The 1,141-nt window shown below is 60.8% G+C and overlaps 1 protein-coding gene across 1 annotated transcript in view; it reads left to right on the forward strand.

Annotated features, from left to right (window-relative positions):
• The first annotated feature begins 812 nt into the window (after positions 1-812).
• Positions 813-1,141, forward strand: part of OTOF (otoferlin) — a 97,056-nt gene continuing 96,727 nt past the window's right edge. Inside the window, exon 1 of the mRNA XM_006767590.2 lies at positions 813-1,071. Coding sequence (XP_006767653.1) covers positions 993-1,071 — 79 coding nt within the window. The 5' untranslated portion in view covers positions 813-992. The remainder of the gene's footprint in view (positions 1,072-1,141) is intronic.

Raw genomic sequence — 1,141 nt, forward strand, 5'->3', positions numbered from 1 at the left:
TGGACCATAAGCATTGCCCTTAGTAGAGCATGAGCTTCTGAAGCCTCCATAGCCGCGCATCTGTAGTCCTGCATAGCCTGGCTCCAAAGGCTCCTCCATCCTTTCAGACCCAGTGATCCCCGGGCCAGGTGGTCAGGACCCAGCCTCGTGGGGGCACCGTCTCTGTGAGGACAGGTGAGGAAGTCCATTTTCTTCTTCTCTTAGCGCTCCCATTTCCAGGGGACCAGCCACCAAGCACAAGTTGGATGTTGTCTGGTAGATACTGATTTTTCTGGCTGAGGAGCCCTGGGTTAGAATTTCCACGTGGCATAATATGACCCACTCAGAGCAGCCAGGCCTGGCCCATTAGGCCCCCTGAGCCTCGTGGGCACCAGTGACCCTGGTGGCCAACTTGACTGTGTGTGGGGTGGATGGCATGGATCACCCTGAAACACCAATGCGACATCCCAGCTTCCTGTGCACACAGATCATGAAGTTCCTTCTTCCCCGTGGGAAGGGGCCCCCCAGCCACATGCCCACCCTTTCACATTCATGCCCACCCCCATCTGCCCACTCCTGGTGGCAGAAGAGCTCGCCTAACAGGGTAAGGCAGAGCCCCACTGAGGCGTGGGCAGGCAGCTGTGCCCCAGGAACTAGGAGAAGACACCTGGAGCTGGACAGGGCTTTATCTGGGAGCCAGCGGCTGCTGAATAATGAATTCCAACTCTGTCTGCATTCTCAGGCTGCACGCTGGGTGCACAACACACACACACACACACACACACACACAGATGCACGCTGGGCTGACAACTTGGAGGGGCGGGAGCTCTCTGTGAGTGGAGCCTCGGGAAGGAGCCGCTCTGCTCTGTTGCCTGGGTCTCTGTGGGCAGCATCGGAGGGGGCACGGAGGGAGGAGGCGGCGGCAGAGAGGAGGGAGGCGTGTGAGCCACGCTCCTGGGCTCGCTCCTTCCCAGCTGCTCCCGCCTGGCAGTGCCCGGGCTCTCCACACCAGCATGGCCCTGCTCGTCCACCTCAAGACGGTCTCGGAGCTGCGGGGCAAGGGCGACCGGATCGCCAAAGTGACTTTCCGAGGTAGGGAAGCCCCTGTCTTAGGAGGACTCAGCTCTGGGCTGGCAGGGATGGGGCAGGGTGGGAGGGGGGG

Source organism: Myotis davidii, unplaced genomic scaffold, assembly GCF_000327345.1.
Source record: "Myotis davidii unplaced genomic scaffold, ASM32734v1 scaffold238, whole genome shotgun sequence".
Lineage (NCBI taxonomy): Eukaryota > Metazoa > Chordata > Mammalia > Chiroptera > Vespertilionidae > Myotis > Myotis davidii.